At 32.4% G+C, this 22,953-nt stretch overlaps 1 protein-coding gene across 1 annotated transcript in view; it reads left to right on the forward strand.

Annotated features, from left to right (window-relative positions):
- LOC129228090 (frequenin-1-like) overlaps positions 1-22,953 on the forward strand; it is a 353,126-nt gene that overhangs the window by 287,565 nt on the left and 42,608 nt on the right. The window contains exon 2 of the mRNA XM_054862729.1: positions 2,996-3,020. Within this exon, the coding sequence (XP_054718704.1) occupies positions 2,996-3,020 (25 nt within the window). The remainder of the gene's footprint in view (positions 1-2,995; positions 3,021-22,953) is intronic.

Here is a 22,953-nt window from a genome sequence, read left to right on the forward strand (position 1 = left end):
GAAATAAATGAACATTATAAATATTTTCATCATGTTATATACTCTTATTACCTTACTTCCTTAATTGTGCACTGTTCTTGACTTGGCGGTTTTTCATAAAATTGTCGAAATGTTGCTATGTTTAACACTCAAATGAGTTATAAAAGTATTTAACCTATCAATACTATATGATATATTCAGTAATGTAAATTAGAAACAGTTAATGTGTAATCAATCCCAAGTTTCTTCATAAATGATTTTCGCACGTTTTGCCATACCAGCAGAAGGCATGTCTGTAGGATGTCTGTAGGATATCTGGATCTCTGTGACGCGCATAGCACCTAGACCGTTCGGCCGATTTTCATGAAATTTGGCACAAAGTAAGTTTGTAGCATGGGGGTGTGCACCTCGAAGCGATTTTTTGAAAATTCAGTTTTGTTCTTTTTCTATTCCAATTTCAAGAACAAAAATATCATTAGATGGACGAGTAAATAACGAAATTATCATAACGTGGAACCATAACAGGGGCACAAGCCAATTGACGAGATACGAAATTATCATTGGGTGGAACCGTAACATGGGTACAAGCCAATTGGCGAGAAAATTCACCATACATTATTTGTAAATATACAGGCGAACCAAAAGACCTTTTAATTTTTCTATTACGGGCGAAGCCGTGCGGGTACCACTAGTCAATAATAAAGGAAGTGGTCAGAAGCATTTTTGAAGAATTTTATAGAGATATTAGATTACTTTATAATTTTTGAAATCTGTTATGGTACAAATTTTAGTTGGAAACATATTTTGTAAGCATAACTTCAAACATTTTAATTATAACCGACCGGAAAACAAAAAACTGCAACCTCTATTTAATATTAATCTATTTTAAAAATTGTATTGTTATATTTTTGAAATGAACTCGTTTAGATCGAACCAAAAAAGAAAGCTGTTCAGCTTACAGAAAATGTGACACGGTTCTACTGTTGTAGAAAACGTCTCGGTTGCGTTACTTATCATGGATTTATTTGAAGTAAATTACCGAGTGCCTCTTAACTAAAGTCCTTTTGAACTACCATAGCAAATACACTCCTAATAAAACCCCAGCTCAATTTAAAGAGATAGCTCGCTTAAGTACCGTCTACTGATTTTATGATTTCGTAGTTACCAACAGCTATTACTGTTGTCAAAGAAAATAAAGCTAGTGTTAAACTTTTGCGAGTATTACCTGAATAGTTTAATAGTGGCACCACTAATCCAAGTGCCGTGCTGCTGCTATGGCAACGTAGGATTCATGACGTCAGTCCTCTACATTCGATGATGATGATAAATCCTTTTTCGATATGAGTACTTCGTAGTTAAGGAAATTCGATTTCGTCAGCACACTTGTGGGATCATCTTAAGCTGACACTTACTAAGAAGTATTTTGAAACGATAATTTCTCAACAGCGTTTCTTCTAATTATTTAATCACATTTTGTTTCGCATTTTTTAACTTTTAATATAAATGTAATGTTAATGATGCTTTTGGTAAAATTAGTCGTAATATTTCCCAATTTGTTTTACGACAAAAAATCTCAAAGTATTCGGAAGTAACACAGTTACTTTATTGCGAATGGAATAATTCAGATTAAGTTATTATAACTTTTTGTTCATAACCGCTACTTTCGGTACACCGGAAGAACAGAATAAACAAATTCTTATATTTATTAACTGTACTGAATAAATATTTGTAAATATAACAAAATACAGTGAAATATCGTTACAGAGAATACAGCAATACCAAAACAAACAAACAACTGTTTCAATGAAGAAAAGTTTAATTCCCGATTTCCGTTACTTTGTTTGAATTCCAATACAAGGATATGCCCGTTACAACGAGCAAAATTTGAGGTCCCTTGAACCTCCTTCTAACGGGATTTCGTTGTATAGTGTTAGCCAACTTGAGGTTAGCCACCCAATCAATCAAAAACAGCTAATTTTGTGCAAAACATTAAACGCTTGATTGAAGGAATTTTCCGCAATGCCACTTATTTTCAAACAAATATTTCTGCCGACTTACGGTGTTTTATATATAAGATGACAGACCATTCAAAAAGTATAGTTCAACAACCAGTAGATGGCATCATCATTATACTTAATTGAAAAAAAGAAAACTAACGGGGGAGGGGGCAGGTTTTTCTCTTGTAATCCTTTAAAAGTTCTCAATAGTCTACTGGAAAAATATCAGAAGTTAGTGTTTCTGAAAGACCCTATTGACTTTTTAATGCTACAATATTAAGTAAGTGCACATTGGCGCAACCTTAACAAATATAAATTGAAAATTTTGAAAATTGCTGCTTATAAGGTAAATGAATGATTAACAGGCCTTTTAAGGATTTTAATTTAGCTACAATTAACAAATTAAAAAGTTCTTTTGTAAGATATTTTTTCGATCAAGGTTTGAATCTCCTTGCGCTCTTATTAACTGCAACGTCATTATCAGTGCAATGAATATTTTATAAGAACATAATTTTGATTTTGGGGTATAAACAGGAACTCTGAGCTGTTTTCTTATTATCAATCAAATATTCTTCCTATCGTTTAAATAACTTTATCAAAACATTTTCCATTTTAGAAGATTATACAATTGCGTCAATCCATGTGTTAAAACTGGGGTCGAAAGAAAATTACGAATTTTGATCTTAAAACCATATTTGGGGTTTGTACATTTTAGGGGGAGATTTGAGGGGGGGGGGTTAAAGAAATGCGTCATTATACAAAAACAAATGCGAACCCCAAGATAGTTTCCGAATTCGTTGAACAAGCTAAGGTTTCCTACGAACTATTCTTAATTACGCACATTCCTAAATATCAAGCTCAAAAAATAAAGTAACATAACTTTTAGAAGAAAATCTTCAATAATAATAATTTAAAGTAAATACAATGATTAGACTAAAATTAATAATTTCTTTCTTAAAATATTTGATACCTTGTTAAAGATTTGAGTTTTATTTAATTATTGTTTTATTTTCTTTCAGTCACAGAAAAAGAAGTCCGCCAGTGGTAAGTTCATATACATTCTAAATAATATTTCTCAAATAATATACATAACATAGACTAACACATTTACACGAGGCAAGTAATAAATTGACATGATATTCCATCTTTGAACAATATGCCTCTAATAAAATTAGAAATAACAACGTATAATAGCACAAATTGCAGATTACTGCAGTCACGTGTTTCGGGGTTGCAGGGAACCCTTTTCCATAGCAAAATAAGTGAGCTTATGGAGGAAAAAGCATCGAACAAAAACCTTTTCATCTATAAGCACATCATTTTGCATTGAAAAAGACGTTGCTTCTGACTCCAAAACATGTGACAGCAGTAATCTGCAATTTGTGCTATATTACTTTGTTGTTTCTCATTTTACTTTTCAAGCACAAAGGTATTTATTTAACTTTTATATGCCTCTATTTGAATATAATTTCGTATTTGCTTCATTTTTACTTAGATACTGCTTTATTGTGAATGGTATGTTGCTGTTAAATTTATGCTGTAAAATTTATTAATGTTGTAATGATAAAAACGAGTATTTCGTAACAGGGAATTTTATCAGAAATATCTCTTTTCATCAGCAGAACCTATCGCAGTTTTTACGATCATTTTGAGAAATCATCAAGAGGGTGTAAACTTTGAGAACCTGCATTATCGACTTCTTAGAAGTGGCAGCCTTCCAAAATCCTTTACATTGTTTTCTTTTCTCACTTTCCCATAAACTGCATCTGCTCCATGTTTTCTTAAAGGTTGACTGAGTATTCAGAGAAATTCAGTGTCTCAAAATTAACTTGAAAGTCGTTCTTCAAAGTTGTCGCTTACGTACATAACAATATGCGTTGAAAAAAAAGGTAATATTAGCTAATTTTGTATCAATTAAAAAAGTTGAAAAAACACAATTAAACGGGACTTCAATTATTTATGTAATTTTTGTATCAGAAACCTTAGTTAAGAACGCTTTTTATTGATATCTGCTAAGTAGAAATAATAATGATAATAATACTCATAATAGTCATGATGATAATTACACTCATAATAAGAATATTAATGACAATGATGACGGCAATAACAATACTAACAATAAACATACTAATGACAACGCTGATGATGATGATCATACAATAAGGCCAATCCCAATACATAACAATAAACATACAAATGACATCGACGATGATGATGATTATATAATAAGATCTTTGGAGGTAGAATAGCAAAAATTTGCTGTATTGGGGTTTTATCTTCCTCAGAAAGCTGAATTGATGATAAAGCTCTATCAACTAGCAGTTTGTTATCAACAGGCAAAAGTGCAGACACAGGTTTTACAAAATGATCTTGCATGATATTCTTTCACAGTAAATGCTGGTTCCTCGTGGTTTACTGTAGTTTACTGGTATAAAAAAGTAGTTAATTCCTTCGGGAAACCTATAATATGCAGTTGGCTAATTCAAAAAGAAAAATGTTGCTGTGTATCCTCATTTTTTCGTGTGATATGATAACTCTTAAAAAGTTGATTGCTGTCCAGTAAGGCAGATATTGGTTTTATTCAGACACTGGGGAACAACTTTACACATAATGGCCACTGGTGGACAATTTTAAAGTAGATTTTAGCCCAGTAAGTCAATACGTAGTCTTGTTATGACACTGGAGACAATTTTAAAGTAGTTTGCTGCTTAATAAGACAATAAGAAGTTTGGATCAAAATAACTTTTCTTCAGAATTTCCCTACATGCTTGTGCGTGTGTGTATGTGCGCATGTATAGACAAATAAATAAATCGAAACAGATAAATAAGAGTGTAATTAAATGATGTTTAGAAATATCCCGTAGAATGTTAAAATGGATGGACGTGATTCAGGTTTTGCTGCCTATTTTATTTTGTTGAAAAAAAAGGTGTTTGTTTATGGTAATGTGATAAAACTAGGGTTAGGAGTAGATAATTTAAAAGTAGAACGCCTTCTTTTTTATTTCAAGGAAAGGGCGTAAATACTTCTGTGTCCTAAATATTTTCTAAATAGTACGTTAATCTTTAGTGTTTTTTTCGTCCTGCGCGAGTAATTTGTAATTGCACTTTTACTACAAAAAATTATGTAAGTTATTTAACTTGTTTGTTAAAAACCCAAAGCACTGGTAGCATTTACAGGAATAATTTATTTATATGTAATGTATGGCATTTTCTGTAATGTGAATTGAACAATCACTATGGCTTCTATCCTTGCACTACATTGTGATGCATGGAAAATGTTTGCTGCAAATGCATGCGTAAACGGGATGGCCCTTATGATTTCGAAATTGCCAATACAACTCGGCGCTTCCAATTTCCTTTGATAGAATCCTATTGTTTCAGCCCCTTCAAATAGCCACTATATTCATCATTTCTCCCGAATCATTGGTGAACTTCTATTGTCTAGTGAATATGTACTTTGACGTATTGAGTGCCCTCTTACATGTATGGCTTCTGGTAGCGCTTTGTAATTATCAAATAAATAAGATGGTTTGTCCCTTTGACAGAAGTGTTTACACTGAAAAACCTGGGCTGTGGAGTAGGAGTAAGACTGATTTTGGGGTAAAGGAGTCAGAATCGGACTGATTTGAGGTAAATGAGTCGGAGTTGGACTGATTTTGAGGAAAAGCAGCAGGACTTGGTTTGATTTTGGGGTCAAGGAGTCGGAGTCGAACTGATATTGGGGTGAAGGAGTCGGAGTCGAACTGATATTGGGGTAGAAGAGTCGGAGTTAGACTGATTTTGGGTTAAATTAGTCGGACTCGAAGTCGTGAGTTGAAGGTTTAAAGTTCCACAAGTCGGAGTTGGACAGTTTCCCTGAAAGTCCGCAACTGTGCCAGTGCTTTCGGAGTCGAAGTCGGACTGATTTCGAGGTAAAGGAATCGGAATTGACGGTTCTAAAGTTTCCGGTGTTGGAGTCGGTCATTTCCCCTTCGATTGATAGAAATACATAAAAAAAGTTAAAACGACGGTAATTGGAACAATAGTCACCTGTAAACAGGGTTCCGTCAGAGGGACTAACCCTTCCAAGAACTCTCTGTTGTTTAACCAATCATAATGTTTTGTATAAGGAACTATAATGTACCAACCCCGTCTTCTTCCCCTTCCCCCAGAAAGAAAAATTCTGGTTCCGAGAAAGTGCGCATCAGAATCCAGGGAACAGACTTGCACCACAGCCACTCACTTCAACATCATTTAAATTTACCGGAAAGTTTCTGTGATCTTTTAGTAGCCAATATAGTTTAGTATTTTTCTCCACTACTGAGCTTAATTGAAGAATTAACCCGGAAGAACGCGCGTTCCCTTGGAGAACGTTAAGTCGTGCGGGGGATCATTGAATGACCCCAGACCAAAACCCAGTCACTCACTAATAAAAACATCATTTTCTCGACTTATTTACTATTAAAACACTAACGTCTTATAATTTCTGACATTAAAATTGAATTTATAGACATAAGTGCGAGATACACGAGCTTTACATCGCACTTATAATGAAAGTATTCCTACATTTGTTCTTTAAAATCAAATTTAGACATACAGCGGATAATAAGGCTTTATGTAAGCTTTAAAAACGTTATAACAACTATAATTTTGTTGCTGCAGAAACTATTTTTGCTGCTATTGTTGCTGTTGCTATTTTTTATGCAGAAACTTGTAGAATTAATGCTAAAAATGCTTCATTTTTTATTAAAACTAAAAAAAGAAAGAAATCGCTACATTCAAGGCAAACTCATCTCACTTTACTCTATTTTATATCATATTTTACGGTGAAAAATCAGAATTATTCACTTAAATAATTTCTATCTTTTTTGCAATTCTGTATCATATTCGCTGAAATATATATTCATTTGATCTAAGAATTTATCTTCTAAAAAATCTTTAGCTCCATATTCTTCATTGATGAAACAACTATTTGATTCAATTTCAGCAAAAAATGTTCGAAAAAGATCTATTTTTTTTCTAGTATGCTATTGGCATTCCTATTTACATGAAATAACTTCAATACTGAAGGGATATAAATAAAATAACCGTATTGGCCATTCAAAATAGTTGGTCTGTTAAACGAACGGCAGGACGCGCGGGGTCATTTAATGACCCCAGTATCTGTCTAAACGTGTTTTAGCGGAGCACAAATGCACGAAATTCGTTCAAAATTGCTACGAAAAGGTAGATGAGGGGAGGGGGACTAATTCAGCTACTGATAAGAAAAATAATGAATCGACGGCAAGTTTTTTCGCAATTACTATTTGCAGTAGGCTTGGGGTCATAAAATGACCCCCAGTTTATTACATAAAAATAAAGTGGAAAAATTTTGTTGGATACATTAAAGTTAAAATATTTGGTAAGAGGCCTTGGTGTTGTTCAACAACAAAAAGATTTACTTAGAAAATGTAATTGTGTGCATTCCACGGAAAACGGCTATTTTGTCCCACACGTGACGCCTCATGCATTTCATTGAAAATAATACTTCAAAATATTAATGATCATTTTTTTTCCGCTTAATAAATTACAAACTTATGTGTGATTTCGTAAGCAAAAAATGTCTTTACCCTTTGAAATTTTTATTTTTTAATGAAATGTATCATCCGTCACGTGTGAAACAAAGGGTTGATTTTTTTCGTGGAATAGTCCATTTATTACTTACTGTTGTTGGAAAGCTAAATAATAAAATAATTAAACTTGTTTTTTTTTTGGACTTTTATAGGACGTAGAGAAACATTGGGCCAAGTAAATTTCCGAGGGGCAAAGAAAAAAGGGAAAATATTTACTCGGCTTTTAGCGCCACATATCTGGTATTATTTTAACTATATAGTACTATATGTAGACTATTCCAGTCAGGAAAAAAATACCACCTAAGATTAAAGCATTTAGTAATACAGGCATTTTTTAAAAAATTGATACTCATATTGTAATGTTTTGTTGTAAGTCAAAAATTATTTTTGTTACAGTAAAGTGATAAAGTTCTTGTTATTAACATTTTCAATATTAATTGAGGCCTCCTAATATTTAATACAGCATCAATTTAGTTAATATTTAGTTTATTTGTATTTAAAATAAATTGTAAAGTTAGTCAAGTACATACGGGGCAAAGTGGATGGGGCAAAATGAAGTAGTTAGTTTCATTTACTCACTCAATCATTATAAATCACTTTATTATTGAATTTATTTACATTCCTTCATTTACTAATGCTCTTATATTTATTCACTTATTTTTTTATTTATTTGTTCTTTTACTCGCTCATTAATTTTTCTACACATATTAATTTATTCATTTAATTATTCGTTTATTGTTTCATTATATTCCATTTATTCATTTAATCTTTTATTTACTGATTCTTTTGATCAAAAATATGTTTTATAATCGAATAGAAAATATTTCATTAGAAAATTATTTTATTTTTTATTATTTTATTTTTCACTTTGTACCATGAAAAAAAAAAGTGAAAATTTTCCACTTTTTTTTAAAGGCTCAAATTTACTGCCAAAAATCAAAAATACTGTTCTCACCGCAAGTTTTACTATAAAATACAATGTTCTTTATTTATTTACTGTAATATTCAAAACAATTTTCTGATTTCTTTATTATAAAAAACTCAGTCATCTAAACCGTTTCATTTTGTTCCAAATTCTCCTAGTTTAGGCATATAAAATTCTCAAGTACTTAGACTAGATTAAGACCCTATGGTGCTAGGAAAATTAATAATACTTTTTGGATTAAAAAAAAAATTCAATTCTATTAGTACATTTTTTTCGCTAGTATATGGGGATTTGAATGTACGTAATTTCGCTAAATTTCACTATTAATTTTAATAAAACGATTATTGTATGAACATCAATTCTCTGCATGTACACACTACAGTAATTATGTCGATTAAATCTTTAAATAAAATGTTTTTGGTCCTACCTTCCGTTAAAGTAAAAAAATAATTAAATAAATAATGGAGTCATGAAAGGTTGGCTTATTGCAAAGTACAAAAAAGGACGAAAATTTTTAAAAATTTGAAATCAAGCAACGTCTGAAGAGGTTCTCAATTTTCGGTTTCAAGAAATAGAAAAAAAATTGCGAATTAAAAACTAAACATCAAATCTTGTAGACTTAACTGACGTATGTCAGAAACAAATATGACTGAATCAAAATAAAATGTATTCCAAGCGCCAAAATGATAAACTTCCGACCCTGACACCTAAAATTTCAGAGCTTTCGACTCCAATTCACAAAAATCAGTCCGGCTCCTACTCCGCGATTCCAACTCTGCCTCCACAGCCGGGCAGGAATGTAGATACGGAGGGAAAACGACAGACTCAATTTCCAACCCTAGGAATTTTAAAGCCGTCGACTCCCGACTCCGACCCCAAAATGGGTCTAACCCTGACTCTGCAGCATGGTTTTTATTGTGAAAAAATGATTGTTTGTTTAGATGAATTGCTTGTAATGTCCGTCTAAAGTTTATTTTTGGTGGCAGGAAATAAAAGTAAATTCGTTGTGCTTTATTTTTTTTTTATCAGAATGAAAAAGAGCTGCGCAGACGATTTTATTTTTGAGGAAAATTATTCCTTTAAAATTACTTTTTACTGTTTATTTATTTTCTAAAGTTTATTTAGTTATTAATTTATTTTAAATTTTGACAATGGGGGAGAGCACGTAAAAATGGGTGGGGAGCAGAGATGGGCAGATTCGTATTCGTAAATCCGAATCTGAATTTGATTCACAGTACCTTAACGTGTCAATCCGAATACGAATACATTCGTATTCACAAGTGTGAATCCGAATACGTAATTCGGATTCATACCTATGAATCCGAATCCGAATCTATTCAGATTCAGACCTATGAATCCAAATCATTTCTGATTTACATCTGTTAATACGAATCCATTTGGATTCACACTTGGATTCACTGAAAAATTCAATTCAAAAGCCCAATTTTAAATAAATAAATGTCTGTCTGTACCTCGCTACAGGTCGAATTTTCGATGTTAGCGAATTTCTGAAGAAAAGTGACGATATTGTTATGGGTCCAAAAATTTTAAAAGTGGAATTCTACCAAAGTCATGTAAATTGAAACTTGATTTGTTTATATAATTTTACCACAGATAATTTATCTCAATTTCACAACTTTAAAATATAATGAATATACAGTGATTGATGTTACAAAGGACCAAATTTGATTGTAAAAATTTGTTGATGTTACAGATACTTGTACCGTTGAAAGTGCAGATTCTCTCTGAAACGTTTCGTTTAAAAAAAAAGAACAAATATATTATGATGGAAGAAAACGGTTTTTTATTCAATAATACAAACATACATTTCACCACTCCATCTCCGGAAGGAAGCATCGATCACAAAGATAATTATTTACTAATAGTTCTATAACCAAATTTCTCACGAAAAAACATAAAATGCGTAACAGAAAGCTAGGTTGTATTTTGTATTTCGCATTTATTTTCAACTATCGCAACTGTTGACTACTGCGAAAACGTTCTTGTTTGTACCAAAGAGTTCTATAAAGAGGAACGACTCGTATACTGCTTCCATTGGCCGCCATGACCAAGCACGGAGACCGGTTTGAGAGAGACTAGAGTGGCAAGAACGGTAGTTTCGTTAATGAAACGTAAAGAAATTCAAGCGGTGATAAGTGTTTTTTACTGCGTCAAATTGCTGATATTTTTCCTGAAATGCAATTTCAAATGGAAATAACGATGGAATCTGCTGGGAATTTTTTCTCAAATAATTTGAGGTTAACTGTATAAAAAGTTTAATGAATGATGTATAAAAACATAATGCACTGCCAGAATACAGTAATTTTCAACAGATAAATCGGGAAATTTTTAATCAGTACTAGAGAACAACAAAAAACTCTGCATATTTTATTAAACAGATTGTAAAATAGTGTTCAAATTGTTGGATCTTACTTCATAACAGGGTTGAAAAAAAATCAGGATTTTTAAAAATATGTATATAAAAACTCGGTTTTTTTATTGAAATCGGATTTTTTTTATTTAAATAGAATTTTTGAAATTTAAATTTATTTAAATATAGTATTTGATATTAACAAATTAAAATGCCCAAGTTAGATGTTAAATTAGATAATTCTTTTCCTATATATGGTTAAAAATTCGTAAAATTTAAGTTTGAGTTATTCAGAAATCAGTAAAAAATAATTACACATCTGAACTTGATAAAAATCTTGCTACAATATAAAGTCCCACCACCTAAATAACACCTTTCTTTTTCTAAGGAAAAAAAAGGAAATAATATGGAAGTACATAAACTGAGAAAGAATAAAAAATAGCGTAGAACATTGAATTATTTTCCTTTTTTTTTTTTTTTGAAAAAATAACACTTGAAATAAAATGCACGAAAAAAAAAGGAAACCATATGCTTCTTGTATTTTAAATATTTTAATAAAACTCATCAAGGACTGAAAAGAAGACTGTTTTTTAGAATTCTTATCTTATAAAACGCATGCATATTTTTTTTCCCCTCACTATTTTGACTTACTGTAAGTTGGGAGGATTGTATGTTTATTTTTTAGTGAATAAGCAAATAGCTTAACTAGAGTGGTTCAAAAATACATGTAAAAAATGTTTCTAATAGATTACAGGACACCCCTCAATATTTTTAGACTTGTGGATAGTAATAGTGTGGATAGTAATAGACAGGAAGAATTTTGACTTCTTAATTCAACTGAAAGAGAGTGCTCAACTTCCTCCCCCAGATATCGTAAGTATCGGGAGGGGCGTTATAAATTATATTGAACTGAAATAACAACGCTACATATTATAATATACAAAAGTAATATCCATATACATTGCAAAAAAAAAAAATATTTACAAAAAACACAGCTGGGGAAATTAAATGTTTCCAAATTTGTGACATTTTCCATGCTACGACTAGTGTTAAATTGAGCACAATCTTAAAATTTGAGTAATAAACTAAAACTTTTACAGCATAATACTATTGGTAAGTGTGAAAAAAAAATAGGGTGTGTCCTAGATTAAAGTTTTTTTGAACTACTCTAAGCTTAACTCTTAATAGGTACGTATCCAATTTAATTTATTATTTTTAATTTCATTGAAAGGTAATCTCGTTTCATATATATATATATATATATATATATATATATATATATATATATATATATATACTTTGCAAGTTTTTTTTTTTCTTTTTTAATGTTAATTGTTAATTGCTACTATGATTTTTTTATATTTTTCTTCGGTTTCAATTACATTTATTTAATAACAGTATGATTTTTTTTTGTTTCTTTTAGTAAGATTACTTATTATTCCGAGGACAATTCTTTGAATTTGGAATGCGAACCTTTTCAGAAATTGCGATTTTCGCTTACATCAGCACTAAGGTATGATTTTTTCAAGCCGGTGAGTGATAATGCCGATGCTATTTTCCCTAGAGAGAGCCTCTCATAAATCTATTCGAACTTTATGTTTAAAATGTGATGCGAATGTTCCCTCAAAAACTAAAGAAGTCCAGGTAAACATTTTGAATACTTCGAATTTAATACGCCATTTACAGCGATACCGCTACACTGATACTGTGGAAGAATTCAAAGCTAATCTTATAGCTGCTAGGGAAGGATTCGTTATCACGAATCCCCTAGAGAAGTCCCTAACTTGGGAGAATGAACTTTTATTTTTTTTTATTTTTAAAGGGACAAATCTACACACTTATACCTTGTCTTGAAGGAACGTAGTAAGGCACATCCTGAAAATAGAATACTTCGTTCGAATGGAAAACGTATGATTAATATGCTACTAGAGGTAAAAGTTCAAAACTGTCTCAAGTATGGGCACTTGACTGTACGAAAAATTAGCGAAAATTTTTAATGTTCATGACCATAAAATCAATGTCGATAACCATGTCTTTGACAGTACACTTGAGTAAAGATGCAAATTAAATATTGCGCTCTGCTAATGTCATCAATGAAGGACATTTCTTTATTTGTGATGTCATCGACAGAAGCGTAAACAATGAAATTGCACCGTTTATTATAATTGTTAAAAAATATGAATCTTTGTCAAACTATTTAAAAAACAGTTAAATCCTATGTTTTTAGCATGCTCTTTCAGAAAAAATATTTTTTAATTTTCGGAAACGACCCTATTAAGAAACTATTGGTACGAGAGTTTCAACTTTTTAACTTCCTTTACTTATGTAAATTATTTAATTCATTGCCTAACTAATCCAAGTTCGAACATGAAGACACACATTTCTTTCCTTTCCAAAATAAATGCATAGATTTCAGAACAGAAAAGGAAAATGGTCAGTTTCTTTGCATTTCTTCGTTTTCGGGAACAAAAAGTTGAATTCGAGAGGGACAAGAATGCATCGGTACCCGAAGAAAATGCAGTCTTCAAATTGAAGGGTAAAATTCTGCTACCTCAGCAAAAGACTCGCTGTCATCTAAAAATCTTTCTATTTCTGGGCTTAACGTGTCTTTGAAATTTAAACTCGATTTTCAAGTTACACAATACGTGCAGAAATACGAACGTCAAAAATGGAAAACAAAAAATATTTTCATCCCGCTGAAAATCTTCCTTGCTATTTGCTTCTTTCTGTGTCGTAAGAAATGACAAATGTATTTTCACGTTCAGTAAAAAATTGTTTTGAAGACATGATTTCAGCAACAGTATATTTGGTATTACCTAGCTGCGTCGCCCGGCTTTGCTCGGTCCTCCTCGAAAATAAAATTTATGTCAAGTGACGCATGTTCAACTATCAGGCTTGTAGAAAAAATAAATCGGTAACAATTTTTAGAAAAATTGCGGAAAAATAACCGAAAAAGAAACATTTTAAATCACCCGAACACAGGAAAAGCCTCAAAACAAAAGCCAAAATTTTATTTCTTCATATTCGAGAAAAACGGCAACACAACTTTCTTCTCAATGATTTTCTTCACCCGCTACAAAATTTTAATCAAAGCATTGTTGCGGAAAGTTGAGATGAAGCACTGAATAATAAGTTGAATGGAGGAAAGCCTTAAAACATAAGAGTTTTGTGTCGAAATCTAAACATTTTAATCAATAGTTTTCAATTGGTATCTCTGCTAATTATTATCAGAGTATTATGTTAAATAGCCAAACATAAAGACGGAAAAATACGAATCTATCGGTACCCTGGATTGATGCGTTCGAGAGAAGTAACTCGGACACAGATGGCACTAAGAGGAACCACGTTAGGTGTCAAAATAAATGTGCGTAAACGTGTCCCGGTGTCCGGGGCAAGTTTACGCAGCCAACTTGAACTCAGTTTTTTTTTTTTTTTACGGTCAAAAACATAAGCTGAGCAACAACTAAATATACCAATTTTGACTCCATTAACTGCTTCATAAAATCGTAATGTCTAAAATTTCCTAAGATAAAAACATAAAAAATTAGAAAATTCATTGAAAAAATCCTCGTAAACGTGCCCCGGTCTGCTCAACACCTTACAAACCTTTCTTGAATGTGTTTTATTTGCAACACCCGACGTTGCTTTTATATACAAACTATCAAATCAAATCATTCCGTTTAACGGAATACTGTGTTTCGCCTAATATGTGTATGATAAGAAAAAACGAGATAGCTTTAGAATTCAAGGGAGTTTCTTCATTTTCAAAAAAAAAAAAAATCTTTGGGTGGTATACGGTGGATGAATAAAGTTTTGATAATATTTTCTGTTATACTTTCAGATAAACAAATATTCTACTGATTTCATTTGTTAAATTCTAATTACTAGATATTTTCTATTCTTTTGAATCAATTTCTGATTTTATGCTTTAAGTGCTTATGGTTTGATTTTTGACGAATCACGTCAATTTAAAAATATTTATGCAGATACTTCATTTTTTTGTTATAGTGAACCTAACAAGTAAGGTAATGTTTTTTCAAAGAAAACGAACAAAATGTGTTTACTAATAAAAATATGTACTGAAAATAAAATATCAAAAGCAGAAAAAAAATTTATAGTTTTAAAGCATTAAATACCCTTATTACAATTTTAATGTGGACTTATTATGTCACCGAATCTTTCGAAGTACTTTTTATCAAATATTTCTTATTTCTTTAATGTAATAAATGCGTTTGCCCTAACGTAAGATGTTGTTTTTTCCTTGTTCATGTCTTTTTATCTTATACATATAAAATCTGAGTATCTATCTATCTATCTATCTATCTATGTCCAAGCTTCTTCTCCCGAACGACAGTGAACTGACCATCGAACCAGGTATCGATGGATTCGTCATCTTCCCGTCTTCATGTTTGGCTATTTAACATAATCCTCCGATAATAATTAGCGGAGATATCAATTAAAAACTATTAATTATGACTCTTAGATTACAAAATCAAATCCATATTTTTCGAAGGCTTTCCTCCATTCAAATTATTATTCAGTGCTTCAACTCAACTTTCCGGATGAACGCTTTTATTAAAATTTACAGCGTGAAGAAAATCATTGAGATGAAAGATCTGTTGCCATTTCTTTTTCTCGAATATAAAGAAATAAAATCAGGCTTTTGTTTTAAGGCTTTTCCTGTAATCAGGGTGTTTCAGTTGTTTACTTTTCGATTATTTTGCCGTAATCTGCAGCAAAATTTTGCTGTTTTTTTTTTTTTTTTTGTTCAAGCCTAATTGTTAAATACGCGTCACATGACATAACTTTCATTTTCGAGGAGGACCGTGCACGTCGTAAAGTAAATGAGTGATTTACAAGTTATTTGAGTTCTTTGAGGGTTTGTACCTGGAAAACGGATTGATGTAATTCTTGTACGACCATGTGGATAGAATCCATCCAAATATTTATCTGAGTGGTATGTTGCATTAATAAACACCCGGGCAACGCCGGGTAGTAGACTATTTTGTGTAAAAAGCGGATTGTTATTGTGCATAAATATTTCCGATATAGTCTATCAGATGTAATTCAGTTTAACGTGAGTAAAGATTATAGTTGATAATGCATATATTTTCCCCTTTTGTGCTGACTGAAAATGTACTCATAACTTGTATCATTGATAACGATTATTAACGTTGATGAGGTGTTTTGGCAAAAATATGTTTTACTGGTGTTTTGCAAACCTTGCTTTACGCGCATTTATTTATTCCTTAACGCGTTAGAAACTAGTGTCAGTGTACTACAAAAGCATCAACTGGACTGCTCTTACATTTTTTAGGTAGCCCGTGCAACGCCGGGCACGCAGCTAGTTACTAATAATAATAAGTGTCAGATCTTTTTATTACTAATAATAAAGCTGAAAGTCTACCTGGATCTCTGTCTGGATGTCTGTGACGCGCATAACTCCTAGACCGTTCGACCGATTTTCATGAAATTTGGCACAAAGTTAGTTTGTAGCACGGGTTTGTGCACCTCGAAGCGACTTTTCAAAAATTCGATTTTGTTCTTTTTCTATTCCAATTTTAAGAAAATTTTACCGAGCAAATTATCACAACGTGTCATACTAATTTAAACCTTTTTTTCTTGAAATTTTTATTTGAGTCTGGACTGCAACTTGACGGTTTTCCTTTGAATTTATAAAATTATTTCCGACTTAAAGCTTTAGAAAAATGAATCCAAACTGTAATGGCAAAATATCAATCTTTTTTTTTCACTTTCTTTAAACAATGATAAGGAATTTCTTAGTCTTCAAATGAAAAAGATAATTTCTTAACTGATTGAACTGACAGAAGAAAAGTATTTTTTCATTTGTTAGAAATAGTTTTTTAAAGAGTTTTTTGTTTTTTTCCCCCTTTCAATTATTGTATTTTTAAATTGTACTTTAGATTTCTTTCTAGTAAACGAAAACGTAGTTGGAGATAACTGAATTTCGATTCTTTCTCTCTCTGTCTGTCTCTCTCTCTCTCTCTCTCTCTGTCTGTCTCACTCGTACTCTGGATATCTACATGTATACCAACATTATAAAGAGAGAGAGAGAGAGAGAGCGGATTTTTGTATGTTTATATGTTTGGGATAATCTCGGGAACCACTGCAATGATTTGAAAAATTATTTCGCTACATGAAAGGTAGGGTCAGGTGGGGTAAAGTGGTCATAAAATCGTAGGTTTTCAACTTAAGTGGATATTAAATAAAATAAATTCTTTAAACACTTAAACTTTTTTTGTTGTTATTTTACATTGCATTATTAAAGAACACAATACATAGAATTTCAGGCAAAAAAATATTGATTTAAGTAGTTTTATAGCAGTTTCATTTCCCTATGTATTTATGACCACTTTACCCCATGGGGTGGGGGAAAGTGGTCATAGCATGGGGTAAAGTGGTCATAGTTAAAAATAGATGCAAAACCGTTACAAATAACCGTAATATTTGTATATTTCAGTTATTTTTATAGTTACAAGTATATGCACGAGTATATGCGGGTATACATAAGAATGTATACGTGATTACCTACAGTATACGTGTCTACAAGAGTATATACGCGTATAAACGACCATCATATGCGTGTATGCACTTGTATCTCGAGTATATACATGCATATCTGAGTATATGCGTGTATAGTAGACATATATACGCATATATAGGTATACATACATACATATACGGGTATACACGAGTTATTTCGAGGATACATCCAGTGCGTGTTTGTACATGCCTACTCACGTACATAACGGAATACACGGAAGCAACGAGTATACACGTATGTTTACGTGTAAACACGATTATGTACCAGTATAGACGTATATACGTACATTTACGTGTATATCAGTACATGTATGTACATTATCTCACGGTGAGCAAAGTTCACACATTAAGGGGTAAACTCCCAGCTGGGCTTACGCCCAGCACGGGGACCTTCCCCGGCGCAATAAGCACCAAGCACGTCCGTAGCACTTAACGACTATCGGCCGTCGCACCCAGTCGTGCGGGGAGCCCGCTACGCGGACCCCCCGGACGATGGAGCCAAAGGCTAACAGCTAAGTGGTGGGGTGTGTGCGGAGAAAAGTACATGTATGTATACACGAGTATATCCCCTAATACACTTTATGCTTACAGAGTGAATCCAAGCTCTGGGGCAAAGATCAAAGGGGTGTGAGAAGGGAGGATACGAAGCAAAGAATCATAATGAACTTATGGTCGCTGACGCGCTACATGCACACTAAGCCAGAAACTGATGGATGCAAAACAGGTCACAAATTTGTTACACAAAGATGATTTTACCTGACCAGCTGGTGACGTGATGGTTAGGCGCTGGCCTTGTACGTCTGTGGAATCGGGTTCTGACCTGGGGATGCCGGTCGGTGGATTTTCGAGATGCAGAAACTCATCAGCGCCCATGTCGTATGATTATGCGGCATGTAAACGATCTCTATGGTATTCGTTTTGATTAGAATTTCTTAGGCAAAATCAAATTCCTACTGCAATTTTGCATCAAAGAGAGCCCAGGTGCCTCCCCCTGGTGGAAACTGGGCGTCAAAAAAACTGTCATGCATCAGCGCCTTACTGGTGACACATGGAAGACTGATGCATTGTAGGGGAGCGCACTAGGTCTGGTTATGGCCCAGACGCCTCTTCAGGTAGGACTCTTATACAGCTCCATTGGGGAAAAAAAGATGATTTTAACCAACATTTTAGTTTTTAAGAATTATTTAGAGCAGATGTAAAAGTTACGGCCTGTAGTAGCTCTAATACACGCATCGCAACAAAGGCACAGCGACTGTTGAAAGTTTTTCAAAAGTCTCATTATTGCAACAGAGAGTGTTTTGTGATTGCGACGCATGTATTACAGCAGCCGGCCACAAATTTCATCAATCACTTAAACACTTTCTTAAGACCTAAAATGTTGTGTAAAATTGTCTTTGTGTAATAAATTTGTGACCTGTTTTGCATCCTTTAGGTTCTGATTTTGCGTGCATGTAGCGCATCAGCGTTGTGTTTGTGAATATATGTTTCTTATGATTCTTGCTTCTTCTACTCCCCTCTTACATCTTTTAAGAATTTGCTCAAAAGTTTAAACTCACCCTATATACATGTATATCATGTGCTTGTGTGTAAGTGTCTGCTCGAGTTTCGAGTACGTACGCGTATATACGTGTCTACCTGAGTATATAAGTGTTCGTATATGTACGAGTATAAGCGGGTATATACGTGTATTGATAGTCGAATGTATATCTTTATAGACAAAAAAACTTGCAATTACCCATATACTATGCGTTTATTGGTGCATTTATGTTAATACGTATATATACGTGCCTACACGAGTATATGAGTATGCATACGCATATACTCGTATAGTTAACCCTGTTTACTGTAAAAACAATACATATTAAGTGAAATTAATATTTCGTTTGTGTCTGCCTCATACTTAAAGTTTAAGTGACGTTAAAAGGACAATATTCGTTAAGCCTAATAATATGACCACTTTACCCCATCTTACTTAAATTGTTCTAAAAAATTAACCAAAATAGATTCAGCTAACTGCTAATGAGTAAGAGTTCTTGAGACATGTAGGAAGCTTCCTGTGCAGTCAATCTGTTCATAATTCTAACAAACAAAATTTACCAATAAAGTTAAAAGAGGTGTTTAGATTTTGAAATTTTTCATATTCACACAAAATATTTTATTTTACCAAATAAAATTTTGCCAGTTGTGAAATTTTGTATTCAAAATGTAGTTTTTAACTGTCCTATTGTAAAATAAAATTTTCGCATTCATTCGAACATTTATTTCCAAGCTATAGCCATGTATTTGACGTATGACCACTTTACCCCATTGACCACTTTCCCCCACCAGACCCTACTCATACTATTTTTTAAAATCAATAGTTTGTCTTCGCTACGAGTTTCTGTTTTATACTGTTTTGTTCTTATATACGTAAAAAAAAAAAAAACCCCGATTGCTTCGCATCCGCAATCACCGAATGTAAACGGATCTCTTCGAATTGAATGCTGAGGGATGAGAACACGTGAAAGAAAATCAATGGCCGAATATTTGACGGTTCTCTTCGAGCTGATTGGGAACACGTGAAAGAACAAATATCGTAATTCCAGCAAGAGGACGAACAAAAGCTTTTCATGCGTTTGAGGCTGCAGAAGATCGTATATGTGGCATTCTATAGCCATTAAAAACCATTTAGAGTCACAGATTGTTTACGCTTCAAAATTTAATCAAATGAAAAACAGCTTATATTCGATTCGGGCAAATTAGTTTTTGAGTTCAAGCAGTGTAGATAGACGATAATAATCAGTATATAAAGTTGTAATTTTGCATGCATTAAGGGCTATCGTTTAAGGTTACTGATTCATACTAACATTGAAATGAGAAACATTTGCTAATGAATTCAATTAAGTTCATTTAGTTTTGAAAATTCTTTAATAAAAGAGTAATTTCACACAATTACCGTTCTTTCAAAGCTAAGAGTTAAAACAACAATGAACAATAAACATTGGATAGGAAAGAATTTGACAAAGACGAGGAAAACATAACAATAAAAAAAACAATACATTTGCAAAACTATTCTTCACGATGACCGTATTTAAGATTTTTAAAAGGATATAATAAACTAATATAGTTAACAAATATCCTATCAGAATGAAATCGCTGAAAAAAATGGAGGCATATGAAAAAAAGCAAGTTTTCTGAAAAAAAAAAAAAAAAAAAAGAGTTGAGAAAGACTCACCTCTTAATAGAATATCCAATATTCATCCTGATAGCTAAGCTGAATTTTATCACATAAGATTTCATTTGGAACATCTCCGTGGCTGTACATATTTTCAAACTCGTTCAACAGTTAAAGATCCTGCCATTCTATCAAGCAGCATATAAAGAACTCGGCCTTTCAGACGACGACAAATCTTGGTAACATTAGTCGCTACAAGTAGCTTTCTAACTTCAGTCCTAAACTCAGAGATTTTTTACACGTATGTTAACTTTTATATCAACTTTTAGACCCAATTGCTTCATGGCAAACATTAAAAATATATCTCTGTGGGATATTGCAAGGAGAGCGCACAAATATACGATTGTTGTTTAATGTTAAGCGATATAAAAGTTACAGGCAAAATTTGTGAATGAAGCGGACACTCAATAGAAGACTTTTCTTTGCCACCGCCGCACAATGATCTAAAATCGTCAAAAAGCGCTTAAAACCCTGTATCTCTCGCAATAGTTGAGCTAAAAACCCGGGATTTGGTAATCTCACGAACCTTATGTGTAGAATTAAGGTAACGAAAGGTCGAAATTATTTAGTCAAAATTTAACGTACATTTGTGAACATGAAAAACGGTCCACAACTGCATTTTCGTTATTAAATATAGAATTCTTTATCTGATCAAATATCGTTGATACAGAGGATATATAAACAAATTATCTTTAACAATATCACCAAATCAATGGTATTTTAATCTTACTCGTTTACATGCGAACTATTGACGGAAGATTAACTTTGAGTAATGTTTTGAATTTATGACTATTCAGGTCCAGTAAATACATAAATAGCATAAAATTTCCGAAAAAAAAATCTTAATGTGTTTTTTAGTATGTTCCACTTTTGGAACATTGGCGCTTTGCATGAAGTTTTATTTATTTATTTATTTTTTTGATAAATATTCTACATTTGGAAATGCATGTCGTGTAGTTTCAATATTTTCTGATTGAATGAAGTAAGTTTTCATTCTTTTCCTTTTTTTCCCCTAATGGTCCTTTCTGTTCAGTTCCTTTTTTTTTCTGTTTTCATTCGTTTCTTTTATTTCCTATAAATCCTAGCATTTGCTTTTCTTCTGATTTTCATGATGAATTTTCAGCAGTGTTTGTAAAAGAAAATTCCTACCCGTCCACATACATCAGTCGATGTATAATCAGCTCTACTTCATTTTGTAAAATATCTTCTTCCTAAGTAATAGTGCCTGATTCATTAGGGGGTAATTGGTATATTTTGTGTCTGATAAACTCGAATTTGATAATGTTTTTAAATGCGCCATAGCTTGTTCTACTGTAACAAAATCTTTGACATTATTTATCATTTGTAAATATGATGTCTATAAATGTCGTCACAATTTTTTTATTACCATTTTTGACCCCTCCCCTTATTTGTCACAATTGTCATACTTCAGCGTTACCCCCCCCCCCCCCCCCCTTTGTCACACGTCACGCAATTTTTTATAAATGTAGATAACTAAACTAGAAACGTTTTTGACATCGGATTGAAGCAAATTTCTACAAGATCGCAATGTTTTATTTGAAGCGTATTGGTCGATATCGCTAAACTTCTTTGGCAAAAACACTGACTTGAATGCTTCAAAACAATATTTTATGTTCACAGAGGATTGGAAACATTAGTTCAAAAATAAAAGGTCGCAATCTATCGCTTTATTTCATTGTTGACAAATAACAAGCGTTTTTTAAATAGTCTTTTTTTTTTTTTTTTTTTGTTCGCCGAGCTATTACTCCCAAGTTCGCAGGTGGTTGCAGCTAATTATTGTTAGGAATCTTTCTATACATGATACAAAACCACTTAAGCATGTAATCAAGAGGACGCATTTTGACGCAAAATGTGTAGGAAGAATTAAATTTTTATTTTCGGATTAAAAAAAAAATAAAATAAAAAAAGAAAATGGGGAAAAAAAAATGTAACTATTACATCCCAAATGGCTGAGAAAAGACCCCCAATCTTCCTGTTCAAAAAAATTATAATCGAAGATAGAAACTGTACTTCATTTTTTGCAAGCTAAGATTTTCCTTACTCAGTATTCTACAATATTCTAACAAATGCTTGCCAGCAACTCAAGCCCTGAAACTCAAGAAATGATTTTCTCAAGAGGTAACAAAAACACATTTACGGTCAAAAAGTGAAAAAAACGAGTTTTGAGCGCTTTTTGACGATTTTGGACCACTGTGCGCCGCAAAGAATCAACAAAAAATAATTCTGTTAAAACATGATTAGCACATAAAAATCAGAAACATAAATTAGTGTTGATGAGTATGCTCGGTGGA

This window comes from Uloborus diversus, chromosome 8, assembly GCF_026930045.1.
Source record: "Uloborus diversus isolate 005 chromosome 8, Udiv.v.3.1, whole genome shotgun sequence".
NCBI classification, from domain to species: Eukaryota; Metazoa; Arthropoda; class Arachnida; order Araneae; family Uloboridae; genus Uloborus; species Uloborus diversus.